The sequence below is a fragment of the Argiope bruennichi genome, chromosome 4 (assembly GCF_947563725.1).
Source record: "Argiope bruennichi chromosome 4, qqArgBrue1.1, whole genome shotgun sequence".
NCBI classification, from domain to species: Eukaryota; Metazoa; Arthropoda; class Arachnida; order Araneae; family Araneidae; genus Argiope; species Argiope bruennichi.
Genome location: NC_079154.1, coordinates 26,030,776 through 26,050,510, shown reverse-complemented (window position 1 = coordinate 26,050,510; position 19,735 = coordinate 26,030,776). Strand labels below are relative to the sequence as shown.

At 32.0% G+C, this 19,735-nt stretch overlaps 1 protein-coding gene across 1 annotated transcript in view; it reads right to left on the bottom strand.

Moving 5' to 3' along the window:
* LOC129966097 (pancreatic triacylglycerol lipase-like) overlaps window positions 1–19,735 on the bottom strand; it is a 49,927-nt gene that overhangs the window by 12,858 nt on the left and 17,334 nt on the right. Inside the window, exons 3-7 of the mRNA XM_056080474.1 lie at window positions 19,103–19,249; window positions 12,443–12,551; window positions 4,681–4,797; window positions 3,599–3,718; window positions 1,313–1,570 (exon numbers count right to left, since the gene is read on the bottom strand). Of these exons, the coding sequence (XP_055936449.1) occupies window positions 1,313–1,570; window positions 3,599–3,718; window positions 4,681–4,797; window positions 12,443–12,551; window positions 19,103–19,249 (751 nt within the window). The remainder of the gene's footprint in view (window positions 1–1,312; window positions 1,571–3,598; window positions 3,719–4,680; window positions 4,798–12,442; window positions 12,552–19,102; window positions 19,250–19,735) is intronic.

Here is a 19,735-nt window from a genome sequence, read left to right as displayed (position 1 = left end):
TCATCGTCTTAATTTTTTTTTGAATTATTTTTTGTATCTTCCCTATTTTGCCGTTAAGTGGTGCTGTATCTTGTCTCAACAAATTCAGTATAATCACCTTACTATAGATATATGTTACTTCCTAGGCTATACGAATGTCGTTTTGAATTTAAAGGACCTGTGTATATATTTGTGCGTATACTTATATGTAGGAGAAGCTGAATGCTGCATCTTCATCTTAAACATCTAATCATCAAAACTCCACTCAAATAAGCTCCATAGTGGTAGCAGTGGTTATATCGGATACTGCTCCTTATTATTGGAAGTACCATTTTACATGATTAAACAGTCCTTGCATGACTAACTTGTGCTATTAGGTGGACAAATTCAGCTGAATTTCATCACCTAATAGCACAAGATAACATTCAACGTTGTTACGATAGTTTCATGATATTCTAAGGACGTTGAAAAATCTTGTTGAGATGTTATCGTACGATATCTTGTGCTTACAAGACAGTGATAAAATAACTCAAAAAATATGACGCATAATTTATTAATAAAATATTGTGGTGAATAGCATATAAGCCAGTTAACAACTATGCTACACGAGCATATGCTTTCGTAACCTGGTTATGTTACTGGACTGCGAACTCAGGTCCCAGGTTCTATCCTCGCTCTTATCAATTCGCCAAATTGGTGACCCGGACATGATCCTTCTACCTTTGTACAGCTGTTGTGGCGCCATCTACCCACAGCAAACCAAAGTCGTCAGATTCACTTGACGCAGCAACCCAAAGTCGTCACACCCACTTGACGCAGCATCAGCAACCACTCACGCTCGCCATAACGCTTGGCGCTACTCAACTGGGTACAAGCCCATTAGACAACTGCTAAATACATCACCACTCAACAGCCATATCGTTCGTCTCACCTCCGACTCACTGGAAGGAGAGTCTGCGGTGAATAGCATATAAGCCAGTTAACAACTACGCTATACGAGCATATGCTTTTGTATCCTGGTTATGGCGAACCACAAGGTCCCAGGTTCTATCCTCGCTCATATCAATTCGCCAAAATATAAATATATTATATAATTAAAATTATACTATTAATAAAGATAAATAAAAATATGACGTAATAATTTCAGCTTAATCGTCTAATACGTACCAATCTATATTGCTACTTAAAGAAAAAGGCAATTTCACTTTGAAAAATGAAAATAGCCATATATAAATCTGAATAATTGAAGAGCCAACACATTTAAATAATTTAAAAGAACCAAGGCAAAAATTTCTGTACAAAACAAAACAAAAAGAAGAAACACATAACTTACGACAAAAGGGCTCCGTGTTACTTGTATGGAGAAACATTTTGACAGGTTCGTCGCGTGCAAACTTCTTCCATTTTTCCGCCTTCAGCCCCATCGGGGCGCACATGGAGTTGTCTGGTCCGCAACCCCATGGACACTTCCCAACCGAAAAATTGTCATAAGTATCGCAAACATAGCCATAGAAGGGACAATCAGAATTGATGGATTCCGTGAAGAACTCATATGCTCGAATATGGTTGCAACCAATAAAGCGACGAATACCTAATGAATATAAGAAACATTAAGATTAAGCATAAGGCAACGCATTGTTGAATAATTATTTATATATAGCTTCCTTTGGCGACCAGCTGTTGGTCCTTCACATTAATAGCATTAATGTAATAATGCCAACTAGCTTTGAGGAACTACATTGCATCTTAGTAAATGCAAATATTTTAAAATACACTTGCAATATAAACATAGAGCATCATGACTGGTGAGTTGTGGCGCAAAATTTTGATATTAACTGCCAAAATCAGTTTCTGCCGATGTTTCTACTGTGATTGGGAGCTATTTCAAAGTTTTATTTTATATCTCACGCAGTTTTATTACATTGGGGGACAGACGATTAAGGATGATGTCTCTAGAAGAATTATAATAACGATTAATGATGATCAGCAGACGATTAATGATGATATCTCTTTTCATTTCAAATAAAAACAATTCAAAACCCGTATAGTGGTTGTGGCTGGAGAACTCTGTCGCGGGTTTTCTCTATAGAAAATGTTCAGTAAAGAAATAGTTTTTGAAACTTCTCTAAAAAAATTAGAGTATTAAAGGATGTAAGAGATCATACCTAGAATAAAAGAGATCATATCTAGAAAGTGTGAGTTTTTATATGAAATAAAAACTATAGAAATCGGACTTTTTCTTAGTGCTGGGATTTGGGTTTTCTTATTATTTTAAATATACAGATGACATTAATTATGTTAATGATATTAAGTTCATCAATTTATTCTTGTATCTGAGTCATTTTCATTAAATATTAAGCCATTTAGTCAATTAACTATTAATGGTTAAATGCAGCGCTAAATCATTTGCAAAATATGGCGTTCTTCCAGAATCCAATAATCAATCATTAGTTGACAGTTTTATTGGCGTTACAAATATGATCTGGAAATCAGAAGTGAAAAAACATGGTTTCTTATGATATTGAAGCTGTGCAATGAATTTACTTTTGTCGAGTACTTTAACATATTGTTCAATAAGAAGGAACATTGCAAAATTTGATATATTAAAAAAATTATTTTTCAAGCATCGAATCTATGAGCATATTAAAGTCATAAATTATCTACAAATATAAAGCTTTAGGTATTTTATTAGAAAGTTTTCGTTTCTTTAGATTATTTTCCATCTTCAAATTGCATTTGTTAATGTAATAAAAGTAGAGGGATTTTTGATAAAAAAGAGGCACGAAATTTTTTGAAAAGTCAATGTTTCATTCCTATTTTAAAGAAATTATATTCACAATCGGTTTACTTTTATGATAGACTTTTAAAAGATTTTCACATCAGCATGGTTTGGAGGTACGAGGTGAGCGCCTCTAATGCTTGGGCGTAAAATCGCTACTGAATGAAGGATTAATAAAAAGACATCACATTCATTGTCGACTGAATGTGTCTTTTCATCTCAAACAATCAAAACACGGTATGTGACACAACATTCACTACTCAAGAATATTTTTTTTTCAGTCAGAATTTTAATTCAGAACATCTTAGGACTGTAAAATATCGATAGAACCAAAGTTGTAGATACGCATATTTTTTTCAATTTTTTTGTTAATTTTTTTCTTTCAAATTACACTTAATATGACCATGCAATAAAATATTTTCAAAAAAATAAACGTCAGTTACCAGTTGATCATCTCTTCTCACGTAAAACAGTTAAAAAGTTATATATGAAATAGTATTAAACGCCTCTTTTTAATAATGTTTCAAGAAAAGTAAAATATTCGATTTGATTTTCGATTAGATATTTTTTTTTAATGGAGATGAGCCACTATGACCACTTAACAGTTTTACTCTCTAATGTTAAATTAAATGTTAGTCTGTTTTGAGATTGATGTTTTTAATCAGAAATAAAACATAGAAAATAATTTGAAATATTTATAAATTCTGTATAATTTTGGTATAGAATTATAATGCGCTTGAATGACACGATTTTAGCTTATGAAATTAAATGTGCAATAGTTCCCTGCATGTATGACGCAAGAACAAATCAGTAAAATATTTAATCCATGCTTGCATATACCATATAAAAGATCTCTTTCTTTTTCTATAGCTCCAACAACGTTTTGATTACAACCTGGTTGTCTTTTGCCACCATTTGGGTAGAAATCAACATGGCCACAATCTTGGATCATACCGAGACCTGTAAAAGAAGCAAATACATTAATTCATATCAATCTTTTAACAATTTTAGAATCAATTGCATCAAAGAAAAATTGTTTTTTTTTTAATGGTACTTGTCATAGACAAGCCCACTGACTTTAGAAGTCAGTGATTTTAAGCCAAGGATGCGACTCTTATTTTTCAGTAGCGTCATCTAGGGCCAAAGGTACGACTTAGCTACACACGTCACAACCTTTTTTACGGGGCGGACTTCATTCCCGCATTTCATTCACTCATCCATAGATCGTAATTTAGACCTGAATCAGAGAACGATCACCCCTGATCCAGTACCCCCAGTGGTATTACTCTCGACATGGAGGACTTTGTCACGACAGATTTATACGTGTGCCAGCCACCACACACGGAGAGCCTTCGGCCGTCGGGTTTCGAACTCGCAACCCAAGGGGCACGAATCCAACGCCCTACCAATCAGGCTATCCCAGCCCCAAGTTGTTTGTACTTCAAACAAAATATATAAAGAAAAAAAAATACTGAAATCATCAAAAAATTGGAATTGGAAATTTTGATGATATTTTGTTTGCGTAAAAAATAATTACACAATGTGACTTCTCTTGGTCGCATGAGCAAGATTCACGCGGCAGTCCATTTTACTAGGATCTATGCATACCTTGCATTCATTCATCACTGCATGCAGAAGAGGCATTAGAACAGGATTTACGACGTTTCTCAATGAAATGAAGACACATTTTTTTGCGAAACATTACTCCCGGCACCTTGTATACGCCCCCTGTTAGATGTACGGCGCAGTAATTACAGAATATTAAGATAGCCACATTATTATATGTTAAAGTTCGAGAACAAAAAAGTAAAAATTCCAGAATTTTTAATATTTTGCAAACGAATGTAAATTTCTACAATTCTGCAGATCTAGAAAATGCTTTCGAAAATCATAAGAAAGAGAATACAAATTGATAGACTTACCTCCTGTAATGAAACTACCACCATCCGTATGAATTACATCCACAAATTGAGCATCGCTGGGATCCAGTCTAACTTCTTCCAAAGTATATTGAAAGTAGGGCTCAGCTGGATCAAGGCCTAAAAATAATGTTGGAAATAACAGATTATTTTAGGGCACTTCAATGGTATAATTTTTTCCATCTAAAATGTGTTTAAAACGTTATTTGCCACTTGAAGCAAATGTGTTTCATAGATATTATATTCGTCCGGGTCATATGAATCACATACGCTTCACGCGAAATTTTGTGCTTTTTCATCAGTAGCTGAGAGACATTTCGTACTGATTAGTGAATAAATTGGTAAAGACGAATAAGGTGTCTGTGAAATGCAGAATGAAATAAGAGCCGAAAATAAGGTGGTTAACCCTACGTTAATGATATTATTTTTATTAATTATTTGCTGTTAGGTGGAGTTAACCGCAAAGATTTAATAAAAATAATATCTTAACATAAGATTAATCACCTTACTTCGTATCGGTTAACCACTCTATGAACCAAAAATAATATATTAGAAAGGTTTATTCCCTTATTTCATATTCCCACCCTACTAATAAAAGTAATATATTCAAAACTGCTCCAACTACTGCTTAGATTTTTATGTAGGTGGAATTGAAGTTGAAGTTATTCATAGTACATTTATTTTTATTACTCGTATGCTTTAATAATTTTTAAAGTTTTCCAATCAATTGACAATACTATACATCCTTAAATTCTAGAATAAGCGAAAAAAAATTATACTAATCAAAATGCATTAGTAAATCGTGTGCTCTGCTGTGATAAAGGATGGAGCAACGTGTAAAGCAGTAAATTTTTGTCAAAAATAACGGTATGTGTAGTTATTCCTTGCTATTTATTATCTTCTTCATCAAATGATATACTTCATAATTTTTAGAGAAGTTGTTTTATCTTTTCGTAGTTACTCATAATTTTAAAAAATATATATATGAAATTTTATATTATAAATGAATTCGGCACACATAATAGACTTATATAAAATGTATGTGCTCAAACAAAATAGAGTAATATGAAATGTTCAATTAAAACAGAATAATTTAATAATTTTTAAAACCTTGAAAAAAATTAAAGGAAAAATAAAGTTGAATACAAATTTTTTTTAAAGTTGTAGAACTGCGGGAAAAAAAAGCCATTATGGTAACCCTTGTTCTGAGAGCAATTGTTGAAAAACGCGAAATGATAACAAAAAAGAAAAATTTCGGGGAAAATATTAATTTTTCGATGTAATAATTCTTTCACCGAAATAAATCAACAATTCATAAGAATTTTGGAGTTTTTTTCCTCTTCTTTTTTTTATCGATTGGAGTGAGCAACTTCAGACCTTGCATAGTTGACACTTTCAGCTTTCGACTTTAACTTTCTGTGATAATCTCTTAATCGTTTTTATTCTGCGATTTTGAATGTTCCTTTTTTTACTGCAGAAAAAAAGTAATTTGTGTCACGAGAATAAAAGAAATAATTTAAACCGAATGTAGAATGAGCCATCATTGTTAAGAGGTAAACCGTTACTGCATTTGTTTTGCCTCAGTAAAGAAATAAACATTTCTAGGTTAATGTATTCAACATCAACTTAAATAGACTGCATAATGAATTAGAAAAAACTGAATTCAAGAACATTTACATAACGTTCGCAGAAAGTTTGATCTTAACACATTTTATTATTTCAGAGAAGTTGGTTTCTTGCTGTAATAAAAAAAACCTTATGGAGAATGGATGCATGGCTAGAAAAAGTTAATCAACTGTCTGAAGAGCAATTGTCTTAATAGAATATGAATTTAATTTTTTTTTTTTTTTTTTTTTTTTTTTTTTGGTTAGACTACTTTTCTTTTTCAAGATATTTGTTTTAATCTTCGTGATTTTTTTAAATTAAATATTGTAGGTATTTTGAATTTTTTCTGTAATCAAATACCGTCTAAAGAAACTCAACATCCATAGTTTTTTTTAATTTCATTTTTACTTTCACATATGCGATGTGTAGAGGAAGTATTATAATCACTCGAAAATTCGAACTCGAGATTTTAATGAATCTTTAAGTTTCAAACTTCTCTGAGTCCAATAAAACACATTTTTGGGCATTACGTCTGTGGTGAAAGCTTATAAGCCAGTTAACAAATACGCTACACGAGCAGTTGCTTTTGTATTGTGGTCATGTTACTGGGCTGCGAACCACTAGGTCCCAGGCTCTATCCTCGCTCATACCAATTCGCCACACGTGTTTCAGTCTATGAAAACTTTAAGCTCATGGTTGATATTTGGTATACGGAATTAGGATCAAATTTGACAATTTCTGTCAAGTTATGAACAAAATTCATTCATAAAAAATCTATCTGTTTGGTAGTTCAAGCTCAAGTGATCTAGAAACTACAAAATACAAAGAAATAGATCGATAAAATTTGGTACATTGACTTAGCATCTAAAATATAGAAGTGTACAGAACACTCAGTAAACTTTCAGTGGGTCAGCTCACATGTTGATTTAAATGGTAATGAGTTACCCGATAACTTAGCCAAGACAGCCTCAGCTGACATATTTCATGGTGGCCCAACATTAACCTAGTTTGAAATCTCGTCTATCAAAAAGATGGAGTCGGGTGCACTTTGGAGGGGCCCATCTGCTCAATCCTAGTACTTTGGTAAAAGACCTGGTTAGCGTCACCGTCTGGATATCTTTAGAAAACAGTAAAAACAGCGCTCTCGTTTTTTGAGTGGACACACCAAATCCCTCACCTTCCAACATGACCGGAAGATCTTTGCGGAATGTCTTTGATGCAAGGCAGATTAAGCCTCCCCCAGTCATGTTCTTAAATGTTTAAATTTTACTATTTTTGAGATTTTAATGGATTCACTTTTGTTTTTAGACTTTTTAGAGATCTCTGTTTTATGGAGCTGGTATAGTGCAGCTATACCAACTAGGATCAGAAACAAACAAAATAAAGATTTTTTTTTTCAAATTTTAAACCGAATAAATAAATACCTATTATCGGGATATATTCATTAAAAATACTAGATTCATTCCAAAGAACTATATATCGTAATAAGCGTTCGCCAATGCTATGCTTTCTGCCTTACCCAAGGTACACAATTTTATGTAAAGAAGAAGAGTAAGACATTTATTGGAGAGAATACAAAAACGTTTCGGAGAGACATTAACATAACATAATTTCTGTAATATTTATAATCCACATCAGCGTCTTTGGTATATCTTGATTGTCAAATCGGCAACTGATTAGGAGTCTTGCAACTTTGAGACCCCCTAAGCATCGATATTTCTTTTTACTTCTGTATTTAGTGTGGTTTCTTTAGTGTGATTAAATTTTTCTTATAATTTATTAAAGCCATATACTAAAATTTATATAAATTAAAATCAAATATTGTTTATATTTCATAATATAATTTCCTCTTTGTTTTGCAGCTGGCTGATTGACTAAAATAAATAACTCTGGCCATTTAAATTTAAGTTAAAGAATTCAAATCTTATTGAAATTTTTTGTAATTACTTTTACTCTTTTGTTTAAAATTATTTTAAAATTAAATATGTTTCAAACGTGGGAGCTGCTACCAGAGGCGGATTTCCAATTAGGCGGACTAGGTAGAAGTTCAGAGCTGCAAGGCCGAGAAGAAGCTGCAAGAAGGCGAATTAAAATATTTAATTTTTGTTGTTGTTAAGTGAATAAATTTGTAAAAGATGCAAATTCTGTGAATGATTAAATATTAGGATATTAAGTACATATTTACAAAGTTAATTAAACGAAAATATTAACATAAAATGAATAATTAGCATGTTAAAAATGTATTGAAATAGGAACTAAGTTGGCTGTCTTATTAAAAGAGGGACCTCATAATGCTCCTAAGATCGCATAACGCTAAAACCACCCTTAATCTCTCTTGAAAGTGATTGCAATCAATGTTTTTTTTTCAATCGGACATTTTTATTTAAAAAAATTGCGCATTTAGAAATCAAATTAAAATTAATATAGAATATAATGCTTTGGAAGTTAGAGAGGCAGGAAGAAGACCGAAATTTGTATTTCCCATAGGCCCGTATGTCTCCTACTATATTTCTCTTAATTCGGCATTTATTATATAAAATCCTCTTAAAAGATGGTCTCATAATGCGCATTGCCTAGGATTGCAAAATATCTAAAACCGTCCCTTATTAAAAGTACCTCTCTTGAAAGTGACTGTAATTAATGTTTTATTTCAATCTGTCATTTATAAATAAAAATGCCTTGCTGGAAATTAAATTAAAATCAATTAAGAATATAATATTTTGGTATTTAAATATAAATACAAGAGAACCGAATACAAGGAATATAGTATATAAATACAAGAGAACCGAAATTTGTATTTCCCATAGCCTACAATTTCCCTCAAAATCTAGCATTTATTGTAAGAACATTAGAAAATCTTTTGTAAATGATAAACCTGCTGACATAAGGCAAATAATTTACCGGCACTTTTTTCCCGTCATAACAATAACCACAACACCAAAAACAAAAGCGTAAGTGACATTGGTATTAATCTTAGAATTGTTTTTCAAAAGTTGTTTCCTCGTTCATCACATTATTCAAAATCTTGAGCAAAACTAACAGGAAGATGGCGATAAAGAAGAGGAAAAAGGATCCATCAGCAAGGCGTAGCGCACTTCTTCCACGCTGTTGGTTTGCAAATAAAAAGCCAAATTTCGGCGTTAGTGCAAGCGTGACGGAGAAAATATTTTGTAAACGAAGCATGTCTGATTGTTTCGAAGATCAAGAGTTTTTAAGAAAAGAATCAGGAAGAAGTTGTTGTCTTCCTGGAGGGTCAATGAGGCCATTGAAAGGGCAAAGTACACAAAGTTTACCTCATCCAAGTTGTAATTGTTGTTGTAATGGAGAATATTCATCAATTAAGTTTTGATTCACAAAGTTCACCTCATTCAAGTTGTAATTGTGTTGTATTGGGAAATATTCATCAATTAAATTCTGAATTCACAAATTCCTCTTCATCCAAGTTGTAATTGTGTTGTATTGGGTAATATTCATCAATTAAGTATTGAATTTACAAAGTTAATCCGATCCAATTTGTAATTGTTATTGTGTTGAAAAAATTTATCTGTTAATCGAATTCACAAAATTCACCTCATCAAACTTAATTGTTATTGTATTTTATTGGGGAATATTCTTATATTAAGCTGTGATTTCGTAAAATTCACTTCATACAAATTGTAATTATTGTTGTATAAGGGAATATTCGTTTATTAAGTTTAGAATTCACAAAATTCACTTCACCGAAGTTGTAATTGTTGTTGTATTGGGGAATATTCTTCAATTAAGTTTTGAATTATAATCACCACAAGAAGATGGTTGATTTTGGTGATCCTTTTAGAGAAAGTGAAATGTAATATTGCTTAAGATTTGTGCATGTAATAGAAATCTACAGATTACGAGGGAAATTAAACTGCAAACTTCTGGAAGCTTAAAAGAATTAGTTTTTGGCAAGTCAGATGAAATTTGGTACATGATCTTTACATCCAATTTTCAGATTTCTATCAAATTTTGGACGAAGTTCATAAGGAGGGAGTCTATTTGTCTTATTTCTCGAGTACATGGTAACACAATAACTACCAAGAGAAGCAGGAAGAGCAATACGGATCAAATTTGGTACATAGATTTAGCGTTTTAGTCTATTTGTCTTATTTCTCGAGTACATGGTAACACAATAACTACGAAGAGAAGCAGGAAGAGCAATACGGATCAAATTTGGTACATAGATTTAGTGTTTTAGTCTATTTGTCTGATTTCTCGAGTACACGGTAACACAATAACTACGAAGAGAAGCAGGAAGAGCAATACGGATCAAATTTGGTACATAGATTTAGTGTTTTAGTCTATTTGTCTGATTTCTCGAGTACACGGTAGCACAATAACTACGAAGAGAAGCAGGAAGAGCAATACGGATCAAATTTGGTGCATAGATTTAGCGTTTTAGTCTATTTGTCTGATTTCTCTAGTACACGGTAACACAATAACTACGAAGAGAAGCAGGAAGAGCAATACGGATCAAATTTGGTACATAGATTTAGCGTTTTAGTCTATTTGTCTGATTTCTCTAGTACACGGTAACACAATAACTACGAAGAGAAGCAGGAAGAGCAATACGGATCAAATTTGGTGCATAGATTTAGCGTTTTAGTCTATTTGTCTGATTTCTCGAGTACACGGTAACACAATAACTACGAAGAGAAGCAGGAAGAGCAATACGGATCAAATTTGGTACATAGATTTAGCGTTTTAGTCTATTTGTCTGATTTCTCTAGTACACGGTAACACAATAACTACGAAGAGAAGCAGGAAGAGCAATACGGATCAAATTTGGTACATAGATTTAGCGTTTTAGTCTATTTGTCTGATTTCTCTAGTACACGGTAACACAATAACTACGAAGAGAAGCAGGAAGAGCAATACGGATCAAATTTGGTGCATAGATTTAGCGTTTTAGTCTATTTGTCTGATTTCTCGAGTACACGGTAACACAATAACTACGAAGAGAAGCAGGAAGAGCAATACGGATCAAATTTGGTACATAGATTTAGCGTTTTAGTCTATTTGTCTGATTTCTCGAGTACACGGTAACACAATAACTACGAAGAGAAGCAGGAAGAGCAATACGGATCAAATTTGGTACATAGATTTAGCGTTTTAGTCTATTTGTCTGATTTCTCGAGTACACGGTAACACAATAACTACGAAGAGAAGCAGGAAGAGCAATACGGATCAAATTTGGTACATAGATTTAGCGTTTTAGTCTATTTGTCTGATTTCTCTAGTACATGGTAACACAATAACTACGAAGAGAAGCAGGAAGAGCAATACGGATCAAATTTGGTACGTTAGAGTTTTAAGTGAAGATCAATATCAAATTTCAAAACCAAGTCCGTCGATATGTTGATATCTATCAGCATCCATTCAAATGCAATAACTCAAAAATGCAACGACTTAAATAAATGAAATTTGATGCGTGGTTTTGGGATTACCCCAATGCGTGGTGTTTGATGCGTGGTTTTGGGATGTGTACCAAGTTTTGGCTTCAATCAATCGGAAAAAAAGGCGCCCAAAATACACATTCGGTGTTATGGTGCTTGATTAATAATTACAGACTAGTGATTAATTGCCAAACTATTAACAATTATTCACTCAATAGCATGTGATTAACAATACATACCTTTATTAAAAAGTATACCAGAAAGCTTTAGGAAGACTATCCCATTGATTAAATACTTTTATCAAGCTTTTTACAAAATTGTTATTAACATTAAATTGTTTTAACATTAATTTAATATATTTTAACAATTTAAATTTTTTATACAATTTTTTTACCATTAGGGGGGAAAAAATTGATCGCCTTGAAAATTTGCAAAACTAACTAGAAAACTAACGAAATATATTACTGTTAATTTCCAAAAATAAAAATAATAAGAAATTACATATATTTTGTTTTTATTTATTTAGATTATTGTTATTATTTTTTGAGTAACCCAAAGAAATTATTAAATCTCAGTAAACGCACTTGATCAACTACCAAAAATGTTTGATAACGGACAATGCTTTTGAGTGAATTATATTAGCAAACCTATCACCCATTGTCTAAAAAATTTGCTATATCAGGGGAAAAAAAGATTGCTCTATCAAAGAAATTACCTAAAATTGAAAAAAAAAAAACCTCTCTTACCTGTGATTCTGCCGAGTTTGTTTAATCTTTGACCTGCGTAGCCTGCCACATGGGCTCCTAAACTGTGTCCAATCACATGCATTGAACTCAGCGGTATGGAATAAACATCCTACGAAGATATAACTTATAAAATAGGATTCACATGATAATTTTAAAATACGCATACATAACCATATCCTGTTTACCTAATATAAGAAAAACTCGATTATTTTAAATAAATATTCAGATAGATGATGCAGTGGCGTAGCAAAAGTGACTAGTTTCCCTATCATAACATAATTTGTAAAGATATTAAAAGACTTATTTATTGCTTTAGATCTTTTTTATATCTCTGGCCAATGTTGGACCGAGTCTTTTGTTGTACTTTTTAAGAGTAATACACATTTCACAATTGATTATAAAATGGGTGGAATTGGAAGCGATAATGTGACAAAAATTTGCAAATGAAAGTTTTCCTGTATTAAATAAAGTTGCATTTTTGGAATAAATATTTCGATATAAGTTTGTGATTAGCCGCTCTAAATTTAAAAATAAGTATATCTTGGCTAATTTTATAGACAGAAGTGTGCAAATTTATTGAGTACAAATTTATTGAGCCGCTCTAAATTTAAAGTATATCTTGGCTAATTTTATAGACAGAAGTGTGCAAATTTATTGAGTACAAATTTATTGAGCCGCTCTAAATTTAAAAATAAGTATATCTTGGCTAATTTTATAGACAGAAGTGTGCAAATTTATTGAGTACAGACGAAGGTGAAAGAAACATTTTACCAATTGATCGCTTTACATTATAAGGGATGTATAAAAACTTAATTCCTTGAATACGGATTTTTTTAAAGGATTTTTGAATTTGGAACAGATTAAGTTCGGCAATGCGTGAAAAGGTTTGTTGAAGGATAAGGTTAAATAAAAGTTTTATTTACAAATTAATTTCGTCATCCAAACCAAGGCAAAACATTTATATGACGAGTCTTGGCTGTCAAATGTACCCAAGGGGGTAATTTCCAAACTTATTATTATTATTATAAACTTCAACATAGAACTCAAAGCGTCTTTATACAATTTTTTACTTTATTTAATGAAACTTAGTCATTGGTACATTGCGTCTAAGGGCAATATTTAGAGAAATAAATGCTTGTTCCATTTTTATAGGACACCCTGTTTATGAAAGAGAGCTATCTTAATTTGGTGAATAAGACAGATAATTTTTAAGCATTTATTGTCTTTTTATTGTAAACAGATTCATAGTATTGCCACGTAGAACTATAGTATAGAACTCAATGACACACACAAGAGGTACAGCTAAACCAATTTATTAACTGAACTCTGAACACAGTAACTGACAAATCTTCTGCTTTTATACAAGCAGGGGCCCCGGTGGCCTGGTGATAAGGTCTCGGCTTTGGACCCGGAGGGTTTGAGGTTCGAGACCCGATTCCACCGAAGAACCTTCATGTAAGGGGGTCTGATGCACGTTAAATCCGTCATGACCAAACGTCCTCCCGCTGGTGTGGTGTGGAGAGGGGGGTGCCAGCTCACGTGTCGTCCTCGTTATCTGACCGCGGTTCAAAATGACGAGGTCCGTCCCAAAATAACCTTAGTGTTGCTTAAAACAGGACGTTAATATAACCAAACCAAACAAACCAAATTTATACAAGCAGAGAAAGTTCCAGAATACTCTTCTGGAAACAGTAAGAAAAGTCCAGAACACTTGTCTGGTAAACTAAAGAGATGTCCAGTATCTTCTGGAACATGAAATAAAGGAAAACATAAAATGAGGGTATTAAGTATTTACATATACTATTAATCGCATTGCCTCTAGCGGGATACGAACCCAGGCCTCCTGATCACGAGACCAATGCCATGACCATTCGACCATGGAGACTCGACTGTATTTCTTCAATGCGGCAATATTCTTGACTTCAAGAATCATGCAGTATAGAATCTCTGCCTACGTGTCCTTTCTTGATGGGAGACAGAAAGAATTATTGCATAATGGAGAAACCAACAGGCAGAATAGGTACAATAACAGCAAAAAAGTGAAGCGTCGAATTAGTTAAAGCAATCCAGGATTTTGAGTCACGGTCTCGAATTGAAAAAAGATGATCCATATTCCTCAAACATCTAAATCCGGTTTAACATTTAAGAAATGTAGTCACTATTAGTCAGCAGCTCTTATTTTAAAACTGAAAATAAGCTTAACTTTTGCTAAATTTAAATGACGCGTTCCATATGACTGCACTGCAGATGAATCATTTTAAAGAAGTGTTTTTTACTTTTTTGAATGCAGTTTTGAAGTTCATAGTCATGGGTCCATGATTTAGTTAATGCCACGATTTGAGAGAAACTCAACTGATGAAAGCAGAAAGGAAGAGTATAAAATATGTGGGACAGTGGTAATGAAAGCAGATCAACTCTCAGACACATTCCCATATGGTGCTGAATTCCAAGAGAAAAATTAATCACGTCATCATGGTTAGGGTTAAAAAAAAAGTGAACCGTGTGTACACACGAAACCGAAAAAAATAGTCATGAAATCTGGATCATTCATGGGGAACTAGGTGCTCCGTTACTGCTGCAAAAGAAAATGAAGTCATGAATGAAATATTCAGTGGTAAGAGATGATTTAAAATAGCCATAAAAGTTTATTTTTTTCTGGTTTAGGATGCAAGTCCTTTTTTTTTATTTTCATTGTGAATTTTGATCTACGAGTTTGAAGCACCTATAAAGAAATCGGAATTTTATTTGGATTTTTGAAGTTGAGTTTTTTGTTTGTTTGTTTGTTTGTTTTTTCTTCCAAAAACAGGAAAAAGTATCTTGAATATCAGGAAAAGTATCTTGAAATCAAAGAAATCAGTTTGAAAATAATTTAAAAAAAGATATATCTTATATGCTGTCTATACAATATATATAATGATACATGACAATTTCAATAATGTTTCCATAATATATCAAGTTTCAAACTATGACATGCAGAAACAAATCAAATAATTATCTTGGAGTTTTAAGATTTTCCTTTTTTTCTAAACATTTTTTTAATTATTTTTTAAAAAATAAATGGAAGTCGGTTATTTTAATACATCAAGAAAAATTATTTACAAATAATTCACAAACAGATTTACTCTATATACTACTGTTACAGTATGTATAAAGTTATAACTTCTACAATTCATGCTTTCCCTTCAAAACAATCATGCATATAAAATAGTTGGGTTTTTATCTTAAAATCTTATTTTCTAAAAAAAATTTGTGGAAATATCTTGAGTATTAAAAAATTAAATTCTAATTGACTTTCAAATAATTTAAAAACAAATTTATTTTATCTAATCAAAGTTAATATAGAGTCTATTTTATATACAGATTCATATTATTGTGCATGTATTGTATATGGTACTACAAAACAGTCTTATTTATAAAGGAATCGAACTTGTTTTAATGTCTGGTCGAATTTTCATTTTAGAGTTATCTAAAAGAATTGTGAAAAAAATCTTGAATATTAAAGTATTTAATTTCTATTGATTTATAAAGCTAGGAAAGAAATTTGAAAATAATTAAATAATTGACTTATACTACATGATTAACCCCCGTGGGGGCACCTCGAAATGAGGATGAGATGCTTCCGGCATGGTAATTGGATCTCGCCACCCTGGAGGGTACAGAAATAGGTGGGGGATTTGACTCCTCCCATCAATGACGGGACATACTTCCTTCGGGGAGGGCTGTACCGTGGCCGGTGATGGCCCTTAGGACTCAACTACAGTTTCCGCCAGTGTTACTGTTGCGGCGGTCCGTTCATTCAGTTTTATGGTTTAAATCCGTGTGAATTCGTAGCGGGTCGGAGAGTCAGATGTATGATTTATACTACATGATTTATATTAATATAAAGGCTTATGTTTCAGCTCATCCGCACATGTACTTCTCGTACAAACTATCACATCTATTAAATCGAGTTTTTTATCGAATAAAAATATAAATATGTAAAAATAGCTATTATATTAAAGTGAAGCCGTGTGAGCAGTAAAACTTAAAACCTTTTTAACTTAAAGAATAAACACTTTTTATGCACTTTTACAGATCTATGTACCTATAAAAATCAGATCGGACTTTAACGTAGCATACAAATGATGGAACTGTCTACTATGATGTATCACACTACTACGACGCAAGTTGGGTAAAAAAGTATATAATTTTGTACAAATAAAAAAAAAATAGAAAGTTGAATGATAGTTGATAAATATTTGATTTTTAACAAACACTAAGCGAAATTATTTAAAAAAATTGTTTCTACAAATTTCTTAAGCAAATCTTACTAAAGCATTCTTATTAAGTACTAAAATTACTTTATTACACTATAATTAACTATTTAAAGAAATATTACGCTGATTTGATCTCATTAATATTTCAGTCCCTTGAAAGAAAAAAAAATGACTAAGGATATTAAAAAAAACAATCTAAGATATAAAAATCTGAACAATTCGTTATTTTTATAAACAATGATTTTTCTTCTTTTTTTAAAAGGTTTTTTATCTAACTCTTTCAATTGTCGAGTATCTTCACTAATAGGTTTTCGTGATAAAGTAGGTTTCGTTCGTAAAGAAAAGTTTGCTTGTTCAGTTTGTTGAGCCAGTGCATTATCTTTAAATTCCATTTCAGCAATTTCTTCTTCTAAGACTTTCTTTTTCTGTAAAAGGATCAAGATTCTTCAATAAAATCAGATTACTTTTTTTTGTAAAAAAAATTTCTAGCAATTTCCACATTTTTTCTGTTCTTTCTAGAAAAGATTTTTTTTTACCAGGTTGATATTGCTTATTTTCTCAATTCTTCAGTAATGTCTATTGCTTTATTTCCTATTTTTGCAAGGCTTTATCTATTCAGTGTATTCACTTTTGAAATATCATAGTGAATTAAATAATATTGTAATAACATTCTAAAAATTGTGTACCAGAATTATTTACAGTAAGAATACTTAAATAATTCAGTAAAAATAATAACAATTAGAATGGGAAAACGATTTGTAAAGAAGTAACCTCTTGAAGAAGAAGAAGAAACAACAAGCTGAAGTTACTTAGAAACAAATCCATATTATTTTCGGAAATACATAAAATAATTTCTGAAGTGAAAAGATCCCCCCTCCTCCTTCCTTGACAAACAAAAGATACGAAGGAAAAATAAAGTGAACGAAGAGAATATATTTTTTCCCACCATGCTTTCAGTGTTTCTCTAAAATGAGAGAAAATCTTTCAAACTGACCTCCCGATTCATTGGTATTCTAACAGAGATAAAAGATCACATAGGGCAAAGTTAACACATTTATACAGATCTCCAAATCTAGTGAAGGAAAATTACTGTGTGTGTTTATTAAAAGCCCTTTGAAATACGACAAAAAGCTCTTTTAAAGTCTTATATAAAGGCCATTAAAAGTAAACAGTTTCAAAAAACTTTTAATGATGTTACGAACTATGTCATATGGTTTGTTAAAATGTGTTAAGATCAAATATCGTTAGGCTTCGTTATATAAAAATATTTTTATAAGAACTTTAGACGGGGGATCCTAAGCTGTTGGCTGCGCCCTCTTGTGTTCAAGAATCAATTTTTGGCGATATGAAAAATGCGTATGTATCTTTCCACAATTTTAAAAAATGTGATGTATCAAGCCAAATAACAGAAATAGGGGAGGAAGAAAAAGCCAATAGTCAAACAAGTGACTCGTGTCGAATAACATGAAATGACGAAACATGTCACAAATAAGGCGACGTGTGGGCCACTCATACAAAAAAAAGTTTTATTTTTAAAAAAAAAAAAAAAAAATTAAATTTGTGGGCGCATTTATTTGGAAGCGGCTTGCTATCATTACCTTGAACATTTGTAATATTTAATAACAAAGTTTTTTTTCCTTTCAAGGAAGTTCCTTTTTATCCCATACAAACTTTTCGGAAAAAACGACCATTGTTCGTCTATGAAAAAATTCAACACCCCGAGGATGAAGAGGGTGTCTTATAGATTCGATTTCTAAAAGTTAATCTTAATATTTATAAGTTTGGAAATTCTTGATTTACAGATATTCAAAGATATTGTTATAAATTTGAAATGTTACTTTCTTCTACTGGTAGACTCATACTAAGTATGGGAATTTATATTATACAAATATTTTAATGGATATTGAATGCATATCAGGTCAGTAATCTCCGGTCTTGGTGACAAACGGGGGTAAGTTTGGCGACAGAAAGGAAGGTTCTAGAATATGCAAGAAATTCAGCAATATCTCTGCAAGGATTCGGGCCCAATCTGGGATTCTTCTAGAAGTTCGATACTTTTCCGAGATAATAAAAACGGGTGGGAGATCTAAAGTCAGCCAATCGAGTGATTTCTCTTTTTGAGCGTAATCGCGACATAAGTTCTTTAGTTGCAATTTGTGCCCTATTGTGCTATGCTATATGATTTTATGTCTTTATATATACTGTCCGTGTGTGTTTCGAATGTATTTTGCTACTTATTCTTTGTATTATCTTATGGAATAAAGCGTCTTTATCTGATATTGAACTGGCGAGACTTCTTACCGTAATCCATCTGGTAGATTTTTTCCCTTCCAATATTCTGACTTTTAGAAAATCAATTTGAAATCCCTTATGATAAAACAAAATAAATAACATAGACACTTACGTGTAGAAGTTCGATAAATTCTGCCAGAACGACTCCCACCATTCTTGCGTTTGCCACGGCTTGCGTATATGGGGGAGCTGCTCCGAAAACCCAGTCCACAGAAATGACATTCAAATTGTCCTTGGTCAACAGTTCCCGAATCATATCCTGTAAAATAATTATATTCATCAAAAGTGTCATAAAAATTTGGGAATTTGCGAACTATCTATCAAACAATAAGAAAATTTATAGAATGATATTCAGAAGCTGATTTCTGATTAGAGAGATTAGATAGTTGCCTAGGTCCGTTGGGCTGAGGGTGCGGCAGGTTGGTCAGTTAAAATGAAGCTATTGTTTTTTAAATAAATTTGTAAAATACACAATTTCTATGGATTATAAAATATTCAGATAATAGTAACATTGTGTTAAGTATGATTGATCAGGTTCGTATCTGTTTCATATTGCAGTGAATATTATGTAACTGATAAGTTATCACGGTATTTTTAAACATCGATGATATTGGAAGATAATAGTGTATAAAAAGGACAGTTTTGCGATGTTATGAGTCATAATAAACAAAAAAAAACTTACTCACATTTACAAAAATATTAAAACGAAAAAAAAAAAATCTAAAATTAAATCATTTACATGATG